Below are 23,569 nucleotides of genomic sequence, written 5' to 3'. Positions count from 1 at the left end.
ACAATGTAAATGCACAGACGCAATAACATGTTCCAGATATCTGGAGTTCTACCAGTGCTCTAGCCTGGTCACTGACAGGATGGGAATATCTCAAATCAGACATATCTCAAACTGTTTATGTTGGGTAACTATCTCCCGAGTGGTGCAGCTGTCTAAGGCACTGCATCTCAGTGCAAGAGGTGTCACTAAAGTCCCTGGTTTGAATCCAGGCTGTATCACATCCGGCTGTGATTGGGAGTACCACAGGGTGGCGCACAATTGACCCAGAGTCGTCTGTGTTTGGCTGGGGTAGGCCATCGTTGTAAATAAGAATGTGTTCCCTAACTGACTTGCCTAGTTAAATGAAGGTTGAATATGATGATAACATCTACTGAAGCTAGTAGAGTCAATGTATAGTAGGCTACTGTGTGTATCTGACGCTGAGGTGGAATGTAGTAGTGTTTAGAAGGCAGAAACCCCCGTTTGAAACCAGCCTAATTATCCCCTCACAAAACTTTTACAGCCTGGCTAATGATTCATTAATAGTTGCAAACTCTCTCACCACGCTGTAACAACTTTTCATTCTCGTAAAATTTGTGGTAGAAAGCCCATTGCTTCTGAATAAACATAATTAAGGATAGAACTAGAATTGGACACTCAAGAAAAAATATTTTCTTATTTCTAGAGATTCTGGAAACACACAGGACAGAGAATATTTATAAAACAAGTACAAAGAAAAACAATAGTCTGATTTATTTCATAATTCAGGTTACTAGGCTAATGTGTACAACGTTTAGTCTTCACATTCTGTTTATACTATAGTAATAAGAAATGTAACACATAGCTCTGATGCAATATCCTGTGCAGTTCCTACCATAGTTCCGACACCAGCGGGTTTGATTCCCGGCGAAATGTGATCCTGCATTTGGCCCTTTAATAGGAATTAGGGATAAACCTAGGGAATGGGGATCCACGTAAAGGAGGCACTGTCTCCTGACCACTCTCTACGAGCACGAGAGACACGGGGAACCTGAGTTATACAGGACGATACTACAGCATGAAACGTTGACAGAAGAGGAATAGTAGGAACAGGCTACAGTCAGAAAGTTAATGAGAATAGCAGCCGAGAGCCGTGATGTGATTTACCGGGCCACTTTACTACGCGAGGAAAGAGCGAGAGAGAGAGACTACAAAATCACAAGGTAAGAGGTATTTGAAATAGTTCAGCTATAACCAGGAACGCATACGTGTTTTTCTTTTTCCGATTGTAGCCTAGGCTACTAGTCCTCTGCTTTGATTTGTGTCATCACAGGGACATTGGCTAGTTATTATGATGATTCTCTAGCCTACTGTATGTAGTCTGCTATTCGTTTAGAAATCGTTGGAAGAGAAGTGCAACACGAGTCTAGGATTGGATCTGGATGAGTTTAGGATTGAAACCACATTGTTTATTTGCTGTCTACGTTTTTTCACGGTGGCGTCTAGTCCATTGAGCGTTGTGACCAGTAATGCGGGTGAAATGTAGACCTTGTCTTGCTAAACCAGAAGAAGAAATAAAGAAGATGTGTTGCAAACTGTTATCTGAAACAGAAATGTCATTGGATCGGATGACCTCAAAGTGATAAACCTTTCAACTTTTTTGAGGGGGGGGGGGGGGGGGGGGGGGGCGTGCAACTCGCCCCAGCTGCCTGGCTGTATCACATCCATTATAATGCTGATACAAATGGATAAACAGCCCAGGTGTTATCTAAGGGCACTCTGTTGAGTGTTGGGAATTCAGCTGTTGCAGCCAGCTGAATTGGAACGTGGTGCATTTTTAAAAACATTTTTAAATGTAACCTATATTTAACTAGGCATGTCAAATGAACAAATGTACAATGACAGCCTAATACGGTAGCATCTATTTGATGTGAGTTGTAAATCATAGGGTTTTAGTTATGACATGGGTCATAAACCAAACCATGGTGATATATTTAAAAAAAATATATATATATATTGAACCTTTATTTAACTAGGCAAGTCAGTTAAGAATGAGAATAAAACATAATTCAATTATTTACAATAACGGCCTAGGAACAGTGGGTTAACTGCCTTGTTCAGAACAACAGATTTTTACCTTGTCAGCTCAGGGATTCAATCTTGCAATCTTTCGGTTACTGGCCCAACGCTCTGACCACTAGGGTACCTGCCTGTCTGCCTGTCTGCCCTCTTTCTCTTTCCAAGCTAGTTCTGAATACCTGTGCCAAACTCAAAATATGTATTCTACAGCCCCTACAGACAGAATCCAAAACATTGCAGATTTGCAGTTATAGGCCAATTCAGAATTATGCAGTCTGTTTATTGGAGTTTTGAAAATATCAAACAAAATCTAACTATATTTGCACATGCACAGAACACAACAGGTGTAAACCTTACAGTGAAATGCTTACAAGCCCTTAACCAACAATACTTTAACAAGTTTTAAGAAAAAATAAGTGTTAAGTAAAAAATAGATATGTAAAAAATTGAAAATAAAAGTAACAAATAATTAAACCTCAGCAGTAAAATAGCAAGCAAGGCTATATACAGGGGGTACCGGTACAGAGTCAATGTGGAGGCTATATACAGGGGGTACCGGTACAGAGTCAATGTGGAGGCTATATACAGGGGGTACTGGTACAGAGTCAATGTGCGGGGGCACCGGTTAGTTGAGGTAATTGAGGTAATATGTACATGAAGGTAGAGTTAAAGTGACTGTGTATAGATAATAAACAGAGAGTAGCAGCAGCGTAAAAGAGGGGTCTGGGTAGCCCTTTGATGTTGAGCTTTTGATAGATGCATGTGCTCCTACACTGTTAGGATAAAAAGGTGCTATCTAGAACCTAAAAGGGTTCTTCGACTGTCCCCATAGGAGAAACATTTGAAAAAACCTTTTAGTTTAACATGTACCTGGAACCAAAAAGGGTTCTACCTGGAACCAAAAATAGTTCTACCTGGAACCAAAAAGGGTTTTACCTGGAACCAAAAAGAGTTCTACCTGGAACCAAAACAAAAAGTTTTTTTACCTGGAACCAAAAAGAGTTCTACCTGGAACCAAAAAGAGTGCTCCTATGGGGACAGCTGAAGAACCCTTTTGGAAGCCTTATTCTCTGAGAGTGTATAGGTCTCTCTTTACCGTCTGGCGGAGCTGTGGATTAGATTTGTACTAGTAACACACGTTTCCCACAGCACAGTCCTGCTCTCTCATCTCCTGTTGCATTGTTGAGGCGAGACAGGTCTGTGTGTGTGTGTGTGTGTGTGTGTGTGTGTGTGTGTAGTGATGGGATAGGATGTTTACACCTCAGCACTGAGGAATGTCCTGGTCTGTATTTACGGCAGAGACTCATAATGAGTGTGGTCAGTTTACAGAGAGCCTGTCATTAGACTACCCTGTCTGCACACTCAGCTTCCACTAGAGGTAGAGAGGAGAGGAGGAGAAGAGAGGAGGAGAAGAGAGGGGGAGAGGAGAGAGGAAAGGAAAGGTGGAGGAGAGGATGGGAGGAGAAGAGAGGGGGAGAGGAGAGAGGAAAGGAAAGGTGGAGGAGAGGATGGGAGGAGAGGAGAGGAGAGAAGAGGGAACAAGAGGAGGAGACAGGAGAGGAAGATAGGTGGTCCTACCCTGGCTACAGCTGTTATAGACCCTTGAGCTGCTTAATGTGTATTCATGTATATTTATAACTACAGACATAGTAGGTGTTTGGACAATCTTTTGCATGACAAGTGTGTTACTCCACAGTTAATACAAATACATAACTGATATAATTATGTTACACCAGGTATTTGTCACAGTTGTCGTAAGAACAGGACCAAGGCACAGCGGATGTTGAGTTCCACATATTTATTTCCAAGTGAACCTTCAGCAAAAAAAAATATACCAATAAACAAACAACTAAACATGACTACGTGGTGCACCTGCACAAACACAAAACAATATCCCACAAACACAGGTGGGACAAATAGTACATAAATATGATCCCCAATTAGAGGCAACAATTACCAGCTGCCTCTAATTGGGAATCATACAAAACACCAACATAGAAAATATAAACTAGAACACAACATAGGAATAATAAACTAGAATAACCCCTAGTCACACCCTGATCTACTACACCATAGAGAAACAAGGGCTCTCTATGATCAGGGCGTGACACTATTTATGTACAGGTAGTTACATTGTACTTGTCATTGTGAGAAGTTGTACGTGCTCTATAGCGGCATGTACTTGCTAACATGAGAAAAAGTAATTACAGTTATTGTTTCACAGTACAGTCTGTGATTCAATAGCATTGTAGGTGTACCATATTGACTTATCCACATTTGCATAATTCTCTGTAGACATGTAGAGTAAGGTTGGTCTTTAAATCTCTAGAACTTAGTGTTTATTTTATGAACAATTCTAGATAGCTATGTGAACCACACAGGACAGACAGGCTGCTTATATCCATCTAATGTAACCTGTTCTGGAACTCATCTATATGCACAACTCTCTCTCTGGCTTTTTCTCTATTTCACACACGCACGCACGCACACACACACTCTCTCTAAAATATGCACGCACACACACACACACACATGCCTGCATGCACACACACACACACTCTCTCTCTCTAACACACACTCTCTCTCTCTCTCTCTCTCTCAAACATGCACACACATGTTGACCCAGATTTAGACAATTGGTCATCTGAAATGTCTACTGGGATGATTGGATGGTCCAATCACCTAATCGCTTAATCACACCAGCACTGTGTGTGTGTTAGAGATAGACCGATTATGATTTTTCAACACTGATGCCGATTATTGGAGGACCAAAAAAGGCGATACCGATTAGTCGGCCGATTTATTTATTTGTAATAATGCCAATTACAACAATACTGAATGAACACTTATTTTAACTTAATATAATACGTCAATAAAATCAATTTAGCCTCAAATAAATAATGAAACATGTTCAATTTGGTTTAAATAATGCAAAAACAAAGTGTTGGAGAAGAAAGTAATATGTGCCAATATGCAATACGTGCCATGTATGTGCCATGTAAAATATGTGCCATGTAAAAATGCTAACGTTTAAGTTCCTTGCTCAGAACATGAGAAGATATGAAAGTTGGTGGTTCCTTTTAACATGAGACTTCAATATTCCAAGGTAAGAGGTTTTAGGTTGTATTTAATATAGTATTTATAGGACTATTTCGCTCTATACCATTTGTATTTCATATACCTTTGACTATTGGATGTTCTTATAGGCACTATAGTATTGCCAGTGTAACAGTATAGCTTCCGTTCCTCTCCTCGCCCCTACCTGGGCTCGAACCAGGAACGCGTCGACAACAGTCACATTCGAAGCATCGTTACCCATCGCTCCACATAAGCCACGGCCCTTGCAGCACAAGGGGAATAACTACTCCAAGTCTCAGAGCGAGTGACGTTTGAAACGGTATTAGCGCACACCCAGCTAACTAGCTAGCCATTTCACAATGATTACACTAGCCATTAGGCTGATAGGCTTGAAGTCATAAACAGCGCTGTGCTTGCGAAGAGCTGCTGGCAAAACGCACGAAAGTGCTGTTTGAATGAATGATTATGGGCCTGCTGCTGCTCAGTCAGACTGCTCTATCAAATCAGACTTAATTATAACATAATAACACACAAATACGAGCCTTTGGTCATTAATATGGTCAAATCCTGAAACTATCATTTCGAAAACAAAACGTTTATTATTTCAGTGAAATACAGAACCGTTCGGTATTTTATCTAACGGGTGGCATCCCTAAGTCTAAATATTCTTGTTACATTGCACAACCTTCAATGTGATGTCATAATTACGTAAAATTCTGGTAAATTAGTTTGCAATGAGCCAGGCAGCCCAAACTGTTGCATATACCTTGACTCTGCGTGCAATGAACGCAAGAGAAATTACACAATTTCACCTGGTTAATATTTCCTGCTAAACTGGATTAGTAGTTATAACTAGTGATTATGATTGATTGTTTTTTATAAGATAAGTTTAATGCTAGCTAGCAATTTACCTCGGTCGACCTCTAGTGTGTGTGTGTGTGTGTGTGTGTGTGTGTGTGAGAGTGAGTGAGTGAATGTGGGTGAACTGAAGAGGGTTTCAACACTTAGAAGCCACATTGTCTGAAATCTTTAGCTAGTGAGGTAGACTCCATAACACATGTAAACCTTTGTAGGTATCTCAGGTATCTGAGATGATTGCCACACATTTCAGTCAATAGCCATTGTCCTGGAGCCAGTGGTATTCAGAGTAATGAGCCAGTGGTATTCAGAGTAATGAGTCAGTGGTATTCAGAGTAATGAGCCAGTGGTATTCAGAGTAATGAGTCAGTGGTATTCAGAGTAAAGAGTCAGTGGTATTCAGAGTAAAGAGTCAGTATTATTCAGAGTAAAGAGTCAGTGGTATTCAGAGTAATGAGCCAGTGGTATTCAGAGTAATGAGTCAGTGGTATTCAGAGTAATGAGCCAGTGGTATTCAGAGTAATGAGTCAGTGGTATTCAGAGTAATGAGTCAGTGGTATTCAGAGTAATGAGCCAGTGGTATTCAGAGTAATGAGCCAGTGGTATTCAGAGTAATGAGTCAGTGGTATTCAGAGTAATGAGCCAGTGGTATTCAGAGTAATGAGCCAGTGGTATTCAGAGTAATGAGCCAGTGGTATTCAGAGTAATGAGCCAGTGGTATTCAGAGTAATGAGTCAGTGGTATTCAGAGTAATGAGCCAGTGGTATTCAGAGTAATGAGCCAGTGGTATTCAGAGTAATGAGTCAGTGGTATTCAGAGTAATGAGTCAGTGGTATTCAGAGTAATGAGTCAGTGGTATTCAGAGTAATGAGTCAGTGTAGTCCATATGTATATTAGATATATATCTTGGATCCAGCCAGCTGCTTGTGATTTCTCTGGCTTACAGTGTTTCAAGGTATTCCTGCTGGAGGAGAAGGGAGCAGATTTTTGAAGGAAGACCCACAAGCCCAGGCTCCCTAAAGCCAGAGGAGAAGGGGACCTACCCCTGACCTGGGCTGACCTGAGCTGGGCTGACCTGGGCTGACTTGGGCTGGGCTGACCTGGACTGGGCTGACCTGGGCTGGGCTGACCTGTGCTGACCTGGGCTGGGCTGACCTGGGCTGGGCTGACCTGGGCTGACCTGGGCTGACCTGGGCTGGGCTGACCTGGGCTGGGCTGGGCTGACCTGAGCTGGGCTTACCATAGATGGGCTGCTTTGGACTGGTCAGACTGAATAGACTAGTAGGACCTACCATAGCAGCTGATCTAAGCTAGCTACCATAGAAGGGTTGGCCTGGTTTGGCCTTAGCTATCTGAGTATACAGTAGCAGGGCTGCGCAAGGCTAGCCTGGCGGGGCCGAGCATGGCTGTCTGCTTTGGGCTGACCTCTCCTCCCTCACACCCCCGGTTTGCCTCTGCCTGGCTGGTTCTCCTAAACCTCAAACTCCAGATAGAGAATGGAGCCAGGGTCTGGGCCTTGTGGTCGGCCAGAAGAACCTCTGGATGTATGGCTTCTGTAATTAGCCTGCTAGCTGGTGCTAGCCCTGTATTTATGAGCAGGCTAATTGTAGAGAGTACAGAGAGACATGGCTCAGTTATAGCCGCTAGGTCTTTGAGCTTTGACCGTCTGCTGTACTGCTGCTGACAGTGGAGGACCATGGCTATATCTTTGGCTGGTCTGGCTGTCTGGTTGACTGGTTGACTGGCTTGCTGGCTGTTTGTCTAGCTGGCTGACGGGCTGGCTGTTTGTCTGGCTGACTGGTTGGCTGTTTGTGTGGCTAGCTGTTTGTCTGGTTGGCTAGCTGGATAGTTGGGCTGTTTGCCTGGATAGGTGGCTGGCAGTTTGTCTGACTGGCTCGCTGATTGGCTGACTGGATGGCTGTCTGTCTGTTAGCTGGCAGGCTGGATGACTGACTGGCTTTCTGTTTGTCTGGCTGGCTGGTTGTCTGGCTAGTTGTTTGTCTGGCTGGCTAGCTGGTTAGTTGACTGACTGGTTGGTTGGTTGGTTGGTTGGCTGTTTGTCTGTCTGGCTAGCTGGATGGCTGGCTGACTTCTTGTTTGTCTGGCTGTCTGACTGGCTGTTTGTCTGGCTGGCTCGCTGATTGGCTGTCTGGCTGTTTGTCTAGCTGGCAGGCTGGATGACTGACTGACTGGCTTGCTGGCTGTTTATCTGCCTGGCTGACTGTCTTGTCTGTCTAGTCCGTCTGTCTTTAGACACCACTACAACAATTGTAATAGATGAGCTATACATTCACTCTTAGTTACTGTAATCAACTGTCTCCCATTGAATTCACATTTGAGCCTTTGTGAATAAAACATGTGAGAATATAATCTGAGAAAATGACAACTAGTCAATCTCTGATCCCTTGCTCTCAGGTAAAAATAAGTTGAGCGCCCCACATTCAGAGCTCTATCCATTCACTCACTCTCACACATTCTTTTCCCCTGTCTTTGTTTAGCTAGCTAAGCTATAACTCACAAACACAGCCCCCTTCCAGCCTCCACATCCGTGATGGGACTGTCATGCAGAAAGACACTATTGTGCTGGCTTGGATCCTGTTTCACTTCTGCCCTGTAATTAAGAAGGGATTGCCTGGCTGGGCTGGGGAAAGCTGTGTTGGGGGCTGGGGTTGGGGATGGGGGTGGGATCCAGGCATTGCATGGCTTGGCTATGCCTCGGCAACACATAATCCAAAGCTAGGGAGATCTTGATGGGGGACCGATGCTGGGGGTGGGGCACATGGACTGGGTTAGGAGTTATTTGGTTAAAAAGCAGAGCCTGGCCTGCTGTGTGTGTAGTGAGAGAGGAAACATGTATTTAACTGTGTCATCATGAAGTCCTCTCTGAGTGGTGAGTGTTTGTTTTTCTCACATTGTCCCACTGAGTCATGGGAAGTGAAGTGGGGACACTATTAAACACTATTTCCCCTCTAAGATCTTCAAAGGGTTTTTTACTTGGTTTCACTTGGTTTCACTTGATTAAAAAAAAAACGTACAAAAACTGACACACGTATTGTATCTTTTTGCTGCTCCGTTCCCGCGGCCTGGCTCTGACTGTGTGTGTGTTGCTCTGCAGGTCCGGGTCAGTCGGTTACCAGGCGACAGGGTCCATCTGTCGGGCAGCGGTGCGGTCAACATGGCAGACGTCTTGGAGAGTGGCAGGGCGGGTGCAGGCTCCGTAGTAGGAGAGGGTAGCGTGGATTGGCAGAAGCGTTGTGTTGCCCTGGAGATGCAGCTGCTCAGGTTTCGTCTGCAGGCGGGGAAGATCCGAGAGCTGCTGGCCGAGAAGGTGAGGGAGAGAGGGGGGCATCATGGGTAAAGTAGTACTATCTAAGGGAAAAGTCCCAGCAAACACACAACCTTCACGCAACATTTTTTGAATGTTGACTCGAAGTTGTGGGCATCAACGTCATGTGCCAATGCTACTTTGTACTGTCTAAGGCAGTGTTTTTTCATCTTGTCCTGGGGTCGCAAAAAAACATGTATTTCAATTTTTACCTGGCACTACACACACTAATCAAGTCATTATTATTAGCCCATCTATAATCTTCCCCTACTGTATTTATTTATTTATTTTGCTCCTTTGCACCCCATTATTTCTATCTCTACTTTGCACATTCTTCCACTGCAAATCTACCATTCCAGTGTTGTACTTGCTATATTGTATTTACTTCGCCACCATGGTCTTTTTTTTGCCTTTACCTCCCTTATCTCACCTAATTTGCTCACATTGTATATAGACTTATTTTTCTACTGTATTATTGACTGTATGTTTGTTTTACTCCATGTGTAACTCTGTGTTGTTGTATGTGTCGAACTGCTTTGCTTTATCTTGGCCAGGTCGCAATTGTAAATGAGAACTTGTTCTCAACTTGCCTACCTGGTTAAATAAAGGTGAAATTAAATAAATAAAAATGATCAAACCAGTGACTAGTGGAATCAGGTGTGTAGTGCTAGGGCAAAAACAAAAATGTGAACCTCTTTAGGTTCCCAGGACCAGGATTAAGAAACCACTGGTGCAAGGGGAAGGTAAGAACTGTAGTGCAAATCTATTTTAGCATCACAAATCATAAAGATTTGGGATTAAGTTTTTCACACACGGAGCATCCTTGCCACTGTGTGTTTTGACCTACATTGATTTGGTGTGCATGAATGAACTGTATTGCGTTATTCACAGTTTTACATCCAACAGACCCACACGGTGTGGGAACTGGTTATGCTATGGTGATAATTCTCTGTGCTGATCTAGTAGAACATTCGGCTGGTTTAGGAAGAGTAGGCTGGTTTAATAGAACAGTAGGCTGGTTTAATTGAAAAATAGGCTGGTTTAATAGAACAGTAGGTTGGTTTAGAAACAGTAGGCTGGTTTAGTAGAACAGTCGGCTGGTTTAGGAACAGTAGGCTGGTTTAATAGAACAGTAGGCTGGTTTAATTGAAAAATAGGCTGGTTTAGAAACAGTAGGCTGGTTTAGTAGAACAGTAGGCTGGTTTAGGAACAGTAGGCTGGTTTAATAGAACAGTAGGCAGGTTTAATAGAACAGTAGGCTGGTTTAGAAACAGTAGGCTGGTTTAGTAGAACAGTCGGCTGGTTTAGGAACAGTAGGCTGGTTTAGGAACAGTAGGCTGGTTTAGTAGAACAGTAGGCTGGTTTAATACAACAGTAGGCTGGTTTAGGAACAGTAGGCATGTTTAGAAAAAGTAGGCTGGTTTAGAAACAGTATGCTGGTTTAGGAACAGTAGTCTGGTTTAGGAACAGTAGGCTGGTTTAGAAACAGTAGGCTGGTTTAGGAACAGTAGGGTGGTTTAGAAACAGTAGTCTGGTTTAGGAACAGTAGGCTGGTTTAGAAACAGTAGGGTGGTTTAGGAACAGTAGGGTGGTTTAGAAACAGTAGGGTGGTTTAGAAACAGTAGGGTGGTTTAGAAACAGTATGCTGGTTTAGAAACAGTAGGGTGGTTTAGAAACAGTATGCTGGTTTAGGAACAGTAGGGTGGTTTAGAAACCGTAGGCTGGTTTAGGAACAGTAGTCTGGTTTAGGAACAGTAGTCTGGTTTAGTAGAACAGTAGACTGGTTGAATAGAACAGTAGTCTGGTTTAGTAGACCAGTGGACTGGTTTAGTAGAACAGTAGTCTGGATTAGTAGACCAGTAGACTGTTTTAGTAGAACAGTCGGCTGGTTTAGGAACAGTAGTCTGGTTTAGTAGAATAGTCGGCTGGTTTAGGAACAGTAGACTGGTTTAGTAGAACAGTAGGCTGGTTTAGGAACAATAGGCTGGTTTAGAAACAGTAGGCTGGTTTAGAAACAGTAGGCTGGTTTAGGAATAGTAGGCTGGTTTAATAGACCAGTAGGCTGGTTTAATAGAACAATAGGCTGGTTTAGTAGACCAATAGGCTGGTTTAGTAGAAGTGTCGGCTGGTTTAGGAACAGTAGACTGGTTTAGTAGAACAGTCGGCTGGTTTAGGAACAGTAGGCTGGTTTAGTAGAACAGTCGGCTGGTTTAGGAACAGTAGTCTGGTTTAGTAGAACAGTAGGCTGGTTTAGGAACAATAGGCTGGTTTAGAAACAGTAGGCTGGTTTAGAAACAGTAGGCTGGTTTAGGAATAGTAGGCTGGTTTAATAGACCAGTAGGCTGGTTTAATAGAACAATAGGCTGGTTTAGTAGACCAATAGGCTGGTTTAGTAGAAGTGTCGGCTGGTTTAGGAACAGTAGACTGGTTTAGTAGAACAGTCGGCTGGTTTAGGAACAGTAGGCTGGTTTAGTAGAACAGTCGGCTGGTTTAGGAACAGTAGTCTGGTTTAGTAGAATAGTCGGCTGGTTTAGGAACAGTAGACTGGTTTAGTAGAACAGTAGGCTGGTTTAGGAACAATAGGCTGGTTTAGAAACAGTAAGCTGGTTTAGAAACAGTAGGCTGGTTTAGGAATAGTAGGCTGGTTTAATAGACCAGTAGGCTGGTTTAATAGAACAATAGGCTGGTTTAGTAGACCAATAGGCTGGTTTAGTAGAAGTGTCGGCTGGTTTAGGAACAGTAGACTGGTTTAGGAACAGTAGGCTGGTTTAGGAACAGTAAGCTGGTTTAGGAACAGTAGACTGGTTTAGTAGAACAGTAGGCTGGTTTAGGAACAGTAGGCTGGTTTAGGAACAGTAGGCTGGTTTAGTAGAACAGTCGGCTGGTTTAGGAACAGTAGGCTGGTTTAGTAACAGTAGGCTGGTTTAGTAGAACAGTAGGCTGGTTTAGGAACAGTAGGCTGGTTTAGGAACAGTAGTCTGGTTTAGGAACAGTAGGCTGGTTTAGGAACAGTAGGCTGGTTTAGTAGAACAGTAGGCTGGTTTAGGAACAGTAGGCTGGTTTAGGAACAGTAGGCTGGTTTAGTAGAACAGTAGGCTGGTTTAGGAACAGTAGGCTGGTTTAGGAACAGTAGGCTGGTTTAGGAACAGTAGGCTGGTTTAGGAACAGTAGGCTGGTTTAGGAACAGTAGGCTGGTTTAGGAACAGTAGGCTGGTTTAGGAACAGTAGGCTGGTTTAGTAGAACAGTAGGCTGGTTTAGGAACAGTAGGCTGGTTTAGGAACAGTAGGCTGGTTTAGTAGAACAGTAGGCTGGTTTAGTAGAACAGTAGGCTGGTTTAGTAGAACAGTAGGCTGGTTTAGTAACAGTAGGCTGGTTTAGTAGAACAGTAGGCTGGTTTAGTAGAACAGTAGGCTGGTTTAGTAGAACAGTAGGCTGGTTTAGTAACAGTAGGCTGGTTTAGTAGAACAGTAGGCTGGTTTAGGAACAGTCGGCTGGTTTAGGAACAGTAGGCTGGTTTAGGAACAGTAGGCTGGTTTAGTAGAACAGTAGGCTGGTTTAGGAACAGTAGGCTGGTTTAGGAACAGTAGGCTGGTTTAGTAGAACAGTAGGCTGGTTTAGGAACAGTAGGCTGGTTTAGGAACAGTAGGCCGGTTTAGGAACATCATTTTCTTTGGCTTATTCCACTGACATAAAAGACTACCTGTGAATGGACACCTAAAACCTCCCTCCTCCTATCCCTCTTCTCCTCCCTTTTGTTGTATCCCCTGTTCTGCTTATAGACTCTGTCAGTCATGCCGCACTGACCTCTGTGTTGCAACAAATGGTTAACTGTCTGGTCCTTGGCAGACAGCCCTGCACTAAAGCAGAGAAACTACTGACTCGTGTGAATGAGTGCCTGAGTGAAAATACAGGTGTGTGTGTGTGTGTGTGTGTGTGTGTGTGTGTGTGTGTGTGTGTGTGTGTGTGTGTGTGTGTGTGTGTGTGTGTGTGTGTGTGTGTGTGTGTGTGTGTGTGTGTGTGTGTGTGTGTGGAAATAGACTTTCTCTAAGCTAGATTTGTCCAGTTTCTCTACGCTATGTGTTCTGAGAGAGAACCTTCTAAAATAATTCCAGGAACAGCATAGCAACATTTACGAGGGATAATTCTTAGAATGATGAATTGTAACATGACATTAAAGCTTTCTGTTGGCGTTGTCAGAATGTCATGTTTGTTCCAAAACATTCTAATAATGTTCAGAGTAACGTTGTTAGTAAGCAACCAAATGTCAACCAAATGAAACTCACTTTGTTCAGGGACTGCTTCTTGCTAGCTGGTACATATACAGTTGAATTCGGAAGTTTACATACACCTTAGCCAAATACATTTAAACTCAGTTTTTCACAATTCCTGACATTTATTCATAGTACAAATTCCCTGTCTTAGGTCAGTTAGGATCACCACTTTATTTTAAGAATGTGAAATGTCAGAATAATAGTAGAGAGAATTATTTCTTTCAGCTTTTATTTATTTCATCACATTCCCATAAATTGTTTAACTTGTGTCAAACGTATCGGGTAGCCTTCCACAAGCTTCCCACAGTAAGTTGAGTGAATTTTGGCCCATTCCTCCAGACAGAGCTGATGTAACTGAGTCAGGTTTGTAGGCCTCCTTGCTCGCACACGCCTTTTCAGTTCTGTCCACAAATATCTATAGGATTGAGGTCAGGGCTTTGTGATGGCCGCTCCAATACCTTGACTTTGTTGTCCTTAAGCCATTTTGCAACAACTATGGAAGTATGCTTGGGGTCATTGTCCATTTGGAAGACCCATTTGCGACCAAGCTTTAACTTAAGACTGATGTCTTGAGATTTTGCTTCAATATATCCACGCAATATTCCTACCTCATCTATTTTGTGAAGTGCACCAGTCCCTCCTGCAGCAAAGCACCCCCACATCATGCTGCTGCCACCCCCGTGCTTCACGGATGGGATGGTGTTCTTCGGCTTGTAAGCCTCCCCCTTTTTCCTCCGAATATAACAATGGTCATTATGGTCAAACAGTTCTATGTTTGTTTCATCAGACCAGAGGACATTTCTCCAAAAAGTACGATCTTTGTCCCCATGTGCAGTTGCAAACCGTAGTCTGGCTTTTATATGGCGGTTTTGGAGCAGTGGATTCTTCCTTGCTGAGCGGCCTTTCAGGTTATGTCGATATAGGACTCGTTTTACTGTGGAAATAGATACTTTTGTACCTGTTTCCTCCAGCATCTTCACAAGGTCCTTTGCTGTTGTTCTGGGATTGATTTGCACTTTTTGCACCACAGTAAGTTCATCTCTAGGAGACAGAACGCGTCTCCTTCCTGAGCGGTACGACAGCTGCGTGGTACCATGTTGTTTATACTTGTGTACTATTGTTTGTACAGATGAACGTGGTACCTTCAGGCGTTTGGAAATTGCTCCCAAGGATGAACCAGACTTGTGGAGGTCCACAATTTTTTTTCTGGGGTGTTGGCTGATTTCTTTTGATTTTCCCAGGATGTCAAGCAAAGAGGCATTGAGTTTGAAGGTAGGCCTTGAAATACATCCACAGGTACACCTCCAATTGACTCAAATGAGCCTACCTTCATTTGAGGTAATAGCCTATCAGAAGCTTCTAAAGCAATGACATAATTTTCTGTATTTCTCCAAGCTATTTAAAAGCTCAGTCAATTTAGTGTATGTAAACTTCTGACCCACTGGAATTGTGATACAAGTGAAATAAGTGAAATAATCTGTCTGTAAACAATTGTTTGAAAAATTACTTGTGTCATGCATAAAGTAGACGTCCTAACTGACTTGCCAAAACTATAGTTTGTTAACAATAAATTTGGGGAGTGGTTGAAAAACAAGTATTAATGACTCTAATCTAAGTGTATGTAAACTTCCGATTTCAATTGTATATATTGAGTTTTCACTGATCATAATAAAACCATCATTATCTTTGCATTGCTTTGGTACGGAGCACTGTCATGGTATAATTAAGCAATAAGGCACGAGGAGGTGTGGTATTTAGCCAATATACCACAGCTAAGGGATGTTCTTATGTACGACGCAACGTGGAGTTCCTGGAAACAGCCCTTAGCCGTGGTATATTGGCCATATACCACAAACCCCTGAGGTGCCTTATTGCTATTATAAACTGGTTACCAATGTAATTAGAGCAGTAAAAATAAATGTTTTGTCATACCTGTGGTGTGTTAGCCAATCAGCATTCAGTGCCTGAACCACCCTGTTTATAATATAGATATAATATATGCCATTTAGCATACACTTTTATCCATAGCGACATAAAATCATGCATGCATGCATTTTATGTATGGGTGGTCCCAGGAATCAAACCCAATATCCTGGCGTTGTAAGCGCCATGCTCCACTAACTGAGCTACAGAGGACCATGTTCTACTAGCTGAGCTACAGAGGACCATGTTCTACTAACTGAACTACAGAGGACCATGTTCTACTAACTGAGCTACAGAGGACCATGTTCTACTAACTGAACTACAGAGGACCATGTTCTACTAACTGAACTACAGAGGACCATGTTCTACTAGCTGAGCTACAGAGGACCATGTTCTACTAACTGAACTACAGAGGACCATGTTCTACTAGCTGAGCTACAGAGGACCATGTTCTACTAACTGAGCCACAGAGGACCATGTTCTACTAGCTGAGCTACAGAGGACCATGTTCTACTAACTGAGCCACAGAGGACCATGTTCTACTAACTGAACTACAGAGGACCATGTTCTACTAACTGAGCTACAGAGGACCATGTTCTACTAACTGAACTACAGAAGACCATGTTCTACTAACTGAGCTACAGAGGACCATGTTCTACTAACTGAGCTACAGAGGACCATGTTCTACTAACTGAACTACAGAGGACCATGTTCTACTAACTGAACTACAGAGGACCATGTTCTACTACTGAACTACAGAGGACCATGTTCTACTAACTGAACTACAGAGGACCATGTTCTACTACTGAACTACAGAGGACCATGTTCTACTAACTGAACTACAGAGGACCATGTTCTACTAACTGAACTACAGAGGACCATGTTCTACTAACTGAACTACAGAGGACCATGTTCTACTAACTGAACTACAGAGGACCATGTTCTACTAACTGAGCTATAGAGGACCATGTTCTACTAACTGAGCTACAGAGGACTATATGACTTCTGATAACATCAGGACATTTCCCTGTAGCTCAGTGGCCTGTGGAGGGTCTTCTTCTCTGTGTCTTTTCAACCTATCACACACACTTCTCTACACACTAAAGCTGTGTCACAGAGACAGACAACCATTTCAAGTGGTTTTCCAGCCCAAAGTGGGTCAGTGACTAAAACACTCCTAACTTGGCAAGGGAGCGATGAGGAGCGTGAAACCATTTTCCAAACAGCAATAACGTGTGTGTGTGTGTATGGCATGGGTGTGACGCAATCTTTCCAAACAGCAATAACATGACTGACTAGCACTCAACAGTCTCCCCCTGCCCAGAGAGAACACACTCAGCAACAACACAGACCTCCACCCACCAGCTGTGTGTGTGTGTGTGTGTGTGTGTGTGTGTGTGTGTGTGTGTGTGTGTGTGTGTGTGTGTGTGTGTGTGTGTGTGTGTGTGTGTGTGTGTGTGTGTGTGTGTGTGTGTGTGTGTGTGTGTGTGTGTGTGTGTGTGTGTTTGTGTGTGTGTGTGTGTGTGTGTGTGTGTGTGTGCGTGCGTGCAAGTGTGCGTGCGCTTAGTAAAATAGCTGTTTTTCTATATTAGTGATGGTTAGCTAGTTACTACTTGATATGTGGTCAAGTATTCATAATGAGATTAATATCATCTTTAAGCCTGACCCTGAGGACATATTGAGATTCATATCTTCTTTAAGCCTGACCCTGAGGGCATATTGCGATTCATATCTTCTTTAAGCCTGACCCTGAGGACATATTGAGATTCATATCATCTTTAAGCCTGACCCTGAGGACATATTGAGATTCATATCTTCCTAAAGCCTGACCCTGAGGACATATTGAGATTCATATCTTCTTTAAGCCTGACCCTGAGGACATATTGAGATTCATATCTTCTTTAAGCCTGACCCTGAGGACATATTGAGATTCATATCATCTTTAAGCCTGACCCTGAGGACATATTGAGATTCATATCTTCCTAAAGCCTGACCCTGAGGACATATTGAGATTCATATCTTCTTTAAGCCTGACCCTGAGGACATATTGAGATTCATATCATCTTTAAGCCTGACCCTGAGGACATATTGAGATTCATATCATCTTTAAGCCTGACCCTGAGGACATATTGAGATTCATATCTTCCTAAAGCCTGACCCTGAGGACATATTGAGATTCATATCTTCCTAAAGCCTGACCCTGAGGACATATTGAGATTCATATCTTCTTTAAGCCTGACCCTGAGGGCATATTGAGATTCATATCTTCTTTAAGCCTGACCCTGAGGATATAATGAGATTAACTCTTATCAATGAGGTCACCTAGAGGGCCGTCAATAGATGGAAAAAGGCTTCTGTCTTTGAGTGCACTGCATAATATTTTAAGGAAGCGTGTTGAGCCTTCAACCATAGAATGAGGACAGGGCAAGGGGCGCTGGAAGCTGTGAAATAAGCTGTTAGACTGGAAGATTAGAGAGAAAGGACTATATCTCTCTCTCTTTCTCTCCCACCCCCTCTCTAATTACCGTAAGACAGTACAGCAGAATGGCTACCCTGCTGACCAGCAGCAGATTTCTTAGGCTCTGCAAAAAGGTGTAGAATGCAGGTACAAAGTCATGAGAGGATGCTTAGCTGTGTATTATTGCTAGCTGCATTTTCAGGTTTAACCAGGTTATTTCTTTATTTGGATCCCTATTAGCTTTTGCAGAAGTATCAGGTACTCTTCCTGGGTCACACAAAAAACACAAAACATGACAAGTAACAAAACACTGATCGGCAAGGACAGTACAACAACAAAAAACGTGTGTTAGAGTGTCTGTGTGTTAGTGTGTCTGTTTGATGGTGTGTCTGTGTGTTAGAGTGTCTGTGTGTTAAAGTGTCTGTGTGTTAGAGTGTCTGTGTGTTAGAGTGTCTGTGTGTTAGAGTGTCTGTGTGTTAGAGTGTCTGTTTGATGGTGTGTCTGTGTGTTAGATTGTCTGTGTGTTAGTGTGTCTGTGTGTTAGAGTGTCTGTGTGTTAGAGTGTCTGTGTGTTAGAGTGTCTGTGTGTTAGAGTGTCTGTGTGTTAGATTGTCTGTGTGTTAGTGTGTCTGTGTGGTAGTGTGCCTGTGTGTTAGTGTGTCTGTGCGTTAGAGTGTCTGTGTGTTGGAGTGTCTGTGTGTTAGTGTGTCTGTTTGATGGTGTGTCTGTGTGTTCGAGTGTCTGTTTGTTAGTGTGTCTGTGTGGTAGTGTGCCTGTGTGTTAGAGTGTCTGTGTGTTAGTGTGTCTGTTTGATGGTGTGTCTGTGTGTTAGTGTGTCTGTGTGTTAGTGTGTCTGTGTGTTAGAGTGTCTGTTAGTGTGTCTGTTTGTTAGAGTGTCTGTGTGTTAGTGTGTCTGTGTGTTAGAGTGTCTGTTAGTGTGTCTGTTTGTTAGAGTGTCTGTGTGTTAGTGTGTCTGTGTGTTAGAGTGTCTGTTAGTGTGTCTGTTTGTTAGAGTGTCTGTGTGTTAGTGTGTCTGTTTGATGGTGTGTCTGTGTGTTAGTGTGTCTGTGTGTTAGTGTGTCTGTGTGTTAGAGTGTCTGTTTGTGTGTCTGTTTGTTAGAGTGCCTGTGTGTTAGTGTGTCTGTGTGTTAGAGTGTCTGTTAGTGTGTCTGTTTGTTAGAGTGTCTGTGTGTTAGAGTGTCTGTTTGATGGTGTGTCTGTGTGTTAGTGTGTCTGTGTGTTAGAGTGTCTCTGTGTTAGTGTGTCTGTTTGATGGTGTGTCTGTGTGTTAGTGTGTCTGTGTGTTAGTGTGTCTGTGTGTTAGAGTGTCTGTTAGTGTGTCTGTTTGTTAGTGTGTCTGTGTGTTAGAGTGTCTGTTAGTGTGTCTGTTTGTTAGAGTGTTTGTTAGAGTGTCTGCTAGAGTGTCTGTTAGTGTGTCTGTGTGTTAGAGTGTCTGTTAGTGTGTCTGTTTGTTAGAGTGTTTGTTAGAGTGTCTGTTAGTGTGTCTGTTTGTTAGTGTGTCTGTGTGTTAGAGTGTCTGTTAGTGTGTCTGTTTGTTAGAGTGTTTGTTAGAGTGTCTGTTAGAGTGTCTGTTAGTGTGTCTGTGTGTTAGAGTGTCTGTTAGTGTGTCTGTTTGTTAGAGTGTTTGTTAGAGTGTCTGTTAGTGTGTCTGTGTGTTAGAGTGTCTGTGTGTTAGTGTGTCTGTGTGTTAGTGTGTCTGTGTGTTAGAGTGTGTGTTAGTGTGTCTGTGTGTTAGAGTGTCTGTTAGTGTGTCTGTTTGTTAGAGTGTTTGTTAGAGTGTCTGTGTGTTAGTGTGTCTGTTTGTTAGTGTGTCTGTGTGTTAGAGTGTCTGTTAGTGTGTCTGTTTGTTAGAGTGTCTGTTAGTGTGTCTGTTTTATGGTGTGGCGTTTGATGGTGTGTCTGTGTGTTAGTGTGTCTGTGTGTTTCTCCTCACAGTCCTCGCTCTTTCATGAGATGTTGTTTAATCTTTTTTTAAAGGTGATTTTACTGTTTGAGTAATAGGAGATGGTAGGAAGTTCCATGTGATTATGGCTCTGTATAAAACTGTTTGTTGCCATGAATTAGTTCTGGACTTGGGGACTGTGAAGAGACCCCATGTGGCATGTCTTGTGGGGTATGTATGGGTGTCTGAGCTGAATGTTATTTAATTAATTATTTAATTGTGACAATTTTGAATTTTCATCACAGTAATATTTCTCAGCTAGAAGTGAAGCAGTTAAAGGGAAACGTCAGGGTTTTATCTACTTTCCCAGAGTCAGATGAAGTTGTGGATAACAATAGTTTCCCATCTAGGTTGTCTATATCTGGTGGTTTATCATTATTGATGGATAACAATAGTTTCCCATCTAGGTTGTCTATATCTGGTGGTTTATCATTATTGATGGATAACAATAGTTTCCCATCTAGGTTGTCTATATCTGGTGGTTTATCATTATTGATGGATAACAATAGTTTCCCATCTAGGTTGTCTATATCTGGTGGTTTATTATTATTGATGGATAACAATAGTTTCCCATCTAGGTTGTCTATATCTGGTGGTTTATCATTATTGATGGATAACAATAGCTTCCCATCTAGATTGTCTATATCTGGTGGTTTATCATTATTGATGGATAACAATAGTTTCCCATCTAGGTTGTCTATATCTGGTGGTTTATCATTATTGATGGATAACAATAGTTTCCCATCTAGGTTGTCTATACCTGGTGGTTTATCATTAGTGATGGATAACAATAGCTTCCCATCTAGGTTGTCTATATCTGGTGGTTTATCATTAGTGATGGATAACAATAGTTTCCCATCTAGGTTGTCTATATCTGGTGGTTTATCATTAGTGATGGATAACAATAGCTTCCCATCTAGGTTGTCTATATCTGGTGGTTTATCATTAGTGATGGATAACAATAGTGTTTCTCCCTCTCCCACACCAACTTCGCCAAATTAAAAACAACAATCCCTTTTCTTCATTATTAGATATTTTATTCACAAATATGATGGTTCACTGGTTAATGTTGTCATTTCCACTTTACTAGTGAAATAGTCATTGAAGTTATTGGCAATATTAAAAGTAAATTTTTTAAATGACCCATCAACTTCAATGAATTATGGAGTTGAATTGGGTTTTCTGCCCATGATATCATTTAAGGTTCTCCAAAGACTTTTTCTGTTGTGTTTTATGTCATTTATCTTGGTTGGGTAATAGTTTAGTTGCAAAATGTCACCATTTACAGTGTGTCAGCCAATCAACCAATCAGCTGAGCAGCCTGACTTGTTTGCCATCTCATTTGCAGCATTTCTTTGAACCATACAGTGTTTCAGTTCAACCATGGAGCTGTAACAGTTCTCACAGTTCATATCTTAACAGGTGTTAACAGCACTGGTGTCTATCACTGAGCTCAGCTGTTATTGGATGAGATGTCTGTCTCTCGTCCAGTCTGTTCTCCTGTCTGTCACTATCTCCCTGTCGGTCCTCCTCCCTCTCTGGATACTATCAGCCCTTCTGGATTCCTCAATGTAGAAAGGAGAGAAGTGTCATCACAGACGCACAGCATTAGTACTCCTCTCTGCTTAACCTTCTAAACACAAGACTCAATTTTAAAAGGGAGAGGTATGCCATTTTTATCTTATTAACTTAAAAACTGAGCATTTTACAGGAATATATTAATCTTAGACTATGTTCTTACAATTGAGTAGCTTGGTGAAAGATGACAGCTTGTTAAATGCAACCGTAAGCAGATTCTGAAGTCAGTCAGAGTGAACAGCTTCTGGATACATGACATGGCCAGCACCTGTTGATCCCCGTGGTAACCAGGGGGGCTGGAGACAGGCACAAAGCCCTACAGACACATATGCACGCATGCACACACACACACACGCTTAGGGATACAAACTTAGGGACACATACACACACAGACAAAGACACATAAAGAGACACACACACAGTACTGTGTCAGCCGTCAGCCTTCGAAGAACTTATACAGCTCAAGTCTCAGTCCCATAACCTCTGAACTCTAACCTTTGACCTCCTCTGCTTTCTAACTTGGATGTGCGAGCTACTTCAATGGAAATGACATTTTATAAGTACCGCCTACCGCCCTTAGTTGTCATCTTGGCTAAAAAAAGCTTAGGAGCCGTTTCTACAGTTAAAGGTTAAAGTGACGTGGTGAAGACTTCTGTTTACTCCTCTGACTCCTCTGACTCCTCTCCCACTTGGCTTGGTTATACCTTTCTTTGGACTCATTCTAAAGTCTTTTGACCTTGAGGTGAGGAGTCATTCAACCACTAACCACCACTAACAACCTCCTTCCCTGAGTTCCCCATCTCTACCCTAGCTTAATCAGTGTTATTCTAGGCGTGAGTGACTGAGGCAGTGTCCTACATGGCATCATATTCCCTACATAGTGCACTACTTTTGATCAGAGCCCTATGAGCCCTGGTAAAATGGATGGACCCTGAGTGACCAATGGGTGTGAGTGGATTCCAGGAATCTGTTCTGTGCCCTTTGGAGTTTATGAGCAATAGAAGTAGAATGCTTCTGAACAATGAGGACAGAAACAAAGAAACTAAGGAGAAAATAAGAGGGTTGAAATGCCTCTCTCCTCTCCTCTCCTCTCTCCTCTCCTCTCCTCTCCTCTCCTCTCCTCTCCTCTCCTCTCCTCTCCTCTCCTCTCCTCCTCTCCTCTCCTCTCCTCTCCTCTCCTCTCCTCTCCTCTCCTCTCCTCTCCTCTCCTCTCCTCTCCTCTCCTCTCCTCTCCTCTCCTCTCCTCTCCTCTCCTCTCCTCTCCTCTCCTCTCCTCTCCTCTCATCTCCTCTCCTCTCCTCTCCTCTCCTCTCCTCTCCTGTGTGTGTGTGTGTGTGTCTAAGAGAGATTTTCCAATGCCTTCCTTTTCAGAGGAGCTTCTGAGCCTCCCCCATCACTATTACTACTTTTAATTCAATCTTAGACAGACTCAACAACTCTACTCAGAGATGCTGCAATGCACAGGTTCAGGCAAGACCCATCCTGCAATGTACTGTAGGCTTGCTGGACTGCAACAAGATCTCATAGTTTCCCTTCAAAAATCAAAATATTATTAATTCTGCTTAGTTACAGGGTTAATTCTGCATAGTCACAGGGTTAATTCTGCGTAGTTACAGGGTTAATTCTGCGTAGTTACAGGGTTAATTCTGCGTAGTTACAGGGCTAATTATGCATAGTTAGAGGGTTAATTCTGCGTAGTTACCGTAGTTACAGGGTTAATTCTGCGTAGTTACAGGATTAATTCTGTTTAGTTACAGGATTCGTTCTGCATAGTTACAGGATTAATTCTGCTTAGTTACAGGGTTAATTCTCACTATTTACAGGGTTAATTCTGCGTAGTTACAGGGTTAATTCTGCATAGTTACAGGGTTAATTCTGCATAGTCACAGGGTTAATTCTGCGTAGTTACAGGGTTAATTCTGCATAGTTACAGGGTTAATTCTGCATAGTCACAGGGTTAATTCTGCGTAGTTACAGGGTTAATTCTGCGTAGTTACAGGGTTAATTCTGCGTAGTTACAGGGCTAATTATGCATAGTTAGAGGGTTAATTCTGCGTAGTTACCGTAGTTACAGGGT

General features: G+C 42.5%; 1 protein-coding gene across 1 annotated transcript in view; it reads left to right on the top strand.

Moving 5' to 3' along the window:
• The first annotated feature begins 866 nt into the window (after window positions 1-866).
• The window catches only part of LOC109904596 (pleckstrin homology domain-containing family H member 1-like), a 63,129-nt gene continuing 40,426 nt past the window's right edge, over window positions 867-23,569 (top strand). Inside the window, 2 exon segments of the mRNA XM_031787857.1 lie at window positions 867-1,181; window positions 9,089-9,301. Of these exon segments, the coding sequence (XP_031643717.1) occupies window positions 9,149-9,301 (153 nt within the window). The 5' untranslated portion in view covers window positions 867-1,181; window positions 9,089-9,148.

The sequence above is a fragment of the Oncorhynchus kisutch genome, linkage group LG14, assembly GCF_002021735.2.
Source record: "Oncorhynchus kisutch isolate 150728-3 linkage group LG14, Okis_V2, whole genome shotgun sequence".
NCBI lineage: Eukaryota > Metazoa > Chordata > Actinopteri > Salmoniformes > Salmonidae > Oncorhynchus > Oncorhynchus kisutch.
This window is presented reverse-complemented; position numbering and strand designations above follow the sequence as displayed.